The sequence below is a fragment of the Sprattus sprattus genome, assembly GCF_963457725.1.
Source record: "Sprattus sprattus genome assembly, chromosome: 10".
NCBI lineage: Eukaryota > Metazoa > Chordata > Actinopteri > Clupeiformes > Clupeidae > Sprattus > Sprattus sprattus.
In genome coordinates this window covers 11,101,923-11,104,422 of record NC_137908.1, presented here as the reverse complement: position 1 = coordinate 11,104,422, position 2,500 = coordinate 11,101,923, and the positions used below count along the sequence as shown (strand labels likewise).

At 48.1% G+C, this 2,500-nt stretch overlaps 1 protein-coding gene across 1 annotated transcript in view; it reads left to right on the top strand.

Moving 5' to 3' along the window:
- The window catches only part of plxna1b (plexin A1b), a gene marked incomplete at its 5' end in the record, with an annotated part of 148,814 nt that overhangs the window by 126,777 nt on the left and 19,537 nt on the right, over window positions 1–2,500 (top strand). The window contains 1 exon segment of the mRNA XM_080846775.1: window positions 904–1,138. Within this exon segment, the coding sequence (XP_080702901.1) occupies window positions 904–1,138 (235 nt within the window).

Genomic DNA, 2,500 nt, shown 5'->3' with positions numbered 1-2,500 from the left:
CCTGAGAAAGAGGCACAGATGTTTGTCCTCGACCTATAAAATCTGACCTATATAAAGTTGAAACGTAGCAGAGCTTGGGTGAGGCCTAGCGTGGCCCTGGCTTAGCCTTCGCTACCTTAGCCTTCGCTACCTTAGCCTTCCCTACCTTAGCCTTCCCTACCTTAGCCTTCCCTACCTTAGCCTTCCCTACCTTAGCCTTCCCTACCTTAGCCCTTTCTGTCCTGCTTTGGGCCTGTGAGAGCTCAGACCAGAGTCAACTCAGCCTGGCACTCCTGTTCCGAGTAAGTGAATCCCCCATCCAAAAGCCACTCAATAAGTCTACTGTGGCTGTAAGTCTAGCCCCTACAACCACCACCACCACTGCTGTTAGTGTTTGATTGAAGTGCTGTGACTGCTGGGAGAAAAAAACAGTCATTAATGCGTCGAGCCAGCAATAGTAGTAGCAGATGCCTAGGTGATATTTTTTATTTCTGAGGCCTGGTGCTGAAGAGCATTACATGGGCTTGTTTGTTACCATTAGCAGTCTTTAGCAAGCGGCGCGATAAGCACGCTGATTACGAGAGGATAATAGAAATAGGTGAAGTGCGCTACGTGACCTACATTGTGCATGCATATCGCTCTCTCTCGTGGGTTGTCTACGGTTTTTAATTGTATTATTATTCTCTGCTGCGTGTGTGTGCGTGCGTGTGTGTCTGCTTATGTTCACCCAAAGAGGTATGTGTGTGTAGAGTTGCATACTCATATATGCGTAAGAGAGACCAACAAAGAGATCATGCATCTGTTCCTAACCATATGTGTCTAATATGACTCCTTTGTTGGTGTGTGTGTGTGTGTGGGGGGTGTGTGTGTGTGTGTGTGTGTGTATGAATATATGTGTGTGTGTGTGTGCGTATGTTTGCTCAGGTGCGTGTGGGCGGCTACACTTACTCGCCGGGCACGCTGCAGATCTACTCAGACAGCCTGCTCACGCTGCCCGCCATCATCGGCATCGGTGGCGGCGGCGGGCTGCTGCTGCTGGTCATCATCGCCGTGCTCATCGCCTACAAGCGCAAGTCGCGCGACGCCGACCGCACCCTCAAGCGCCTGCAGCTGCAGATGGACAACCTGGAGTCCCGCGTGGCCCTGGAGTGCAAAGAGGGTGAGACAAAAAAACACTGCTCTTCATCTTACTATCGATTGATCACTGCTTGTGTTTATTGATGTCTGTCTGTCTGTCTGTCTGTCTGTCTGTCTGTCTGTCTGTCTGTCTGTCTGTCTGTATAATGTCTGTCTGTAGCTAGTAGTGATGCGTGGGTCAGGGTTTTTTTTTACACCCGCCCCAACCCAACCCGTTAGGAGATCTTTACCGCCCCGCCCAGCCCGCAAAAATATGCACTGATAATGACCCAGACCCGACCCAACCTGTGAAAAAAAAAAAAAAAAAAAACGCCATTAAGTCCATATTGCCATGGAACCTAAATGGAAAATAAAGAGTACTCATTCAAGACACTGCCTTGTGCTAGATTCGAAGTAGAGATTGTGATACAATTTCATGAAAGATTAAGTAGGCCTACCAAACAACAATAAAGAAACTGAAAGATCAATTTTTATGTTGTTCTTTATTTTGCAGAAAATCGCATGGAATTGCATTTCAACAGTTGCCGAAACTTTTAAACCTGACATCAGGTCTGAGAACTTTATTAGATAGGCCCGTATGATAATATTAGATTTATTAGAAAGATGAACTTAGGTCTTCTTTTAACTTGAATTGGCTAACATTGCATGTAGAGCAGCGTTCCGGCTATAGTTATAGGCTACTTAGAGCAACGGTAGCCTATATTTCACTAGAACTACAATCAAACAATTTCTTACAATGATATTCATCATTCATTGTAGAAATGATGGAACGTCTAAAAATTAGGCAGAACACTGCTGCTCTGGTTATCATTAGCTGATTTGTCAGGCATAGACCCAACCGCAAACTGCAATATTTTACAGATATGGAACCCAAACCTGCCCGACCCCGCGGGTAACCCGCGGATATCCGCTGGTCACGGGTCGACCCGCGCATCACTAGCAGCTAGCATGTAGCTGTCTGACTGTTTGGCTCCAGGGCAGGCCCTCTGTTGTCACCCAGATAGTTTTTCCTATCTTTCTAGACATTGATATCTTTGCATCTATTCATATTAGGCTACCGTAACTGGGTATATTTGTGCTACTTCCATGGGTCCATCTGCGGACGCCTCTCTCTGTGGTCTTGTGCTGATCCACCTGTCGTCCTGTAGGCGCCTGTGTAAATAGATGGGTCGGCCCATCTGCACAGCCTCAGGGGTGAGGGCAGGTGGTTCCAAAGTGCAATGTGATGTCACGCTGAAGTGACCCCACCCCGCTAGGCTTACTGGTCGGGGGGGGCGGGGACGGAAGAACAGGAGGCCACCGTCTCTCATCACCCTGGCCCTTGGGGCAGTGACCTTGTCCGTCCCACACCGCCACCCACAATCTGTCCCGTAAACAAGCTGAT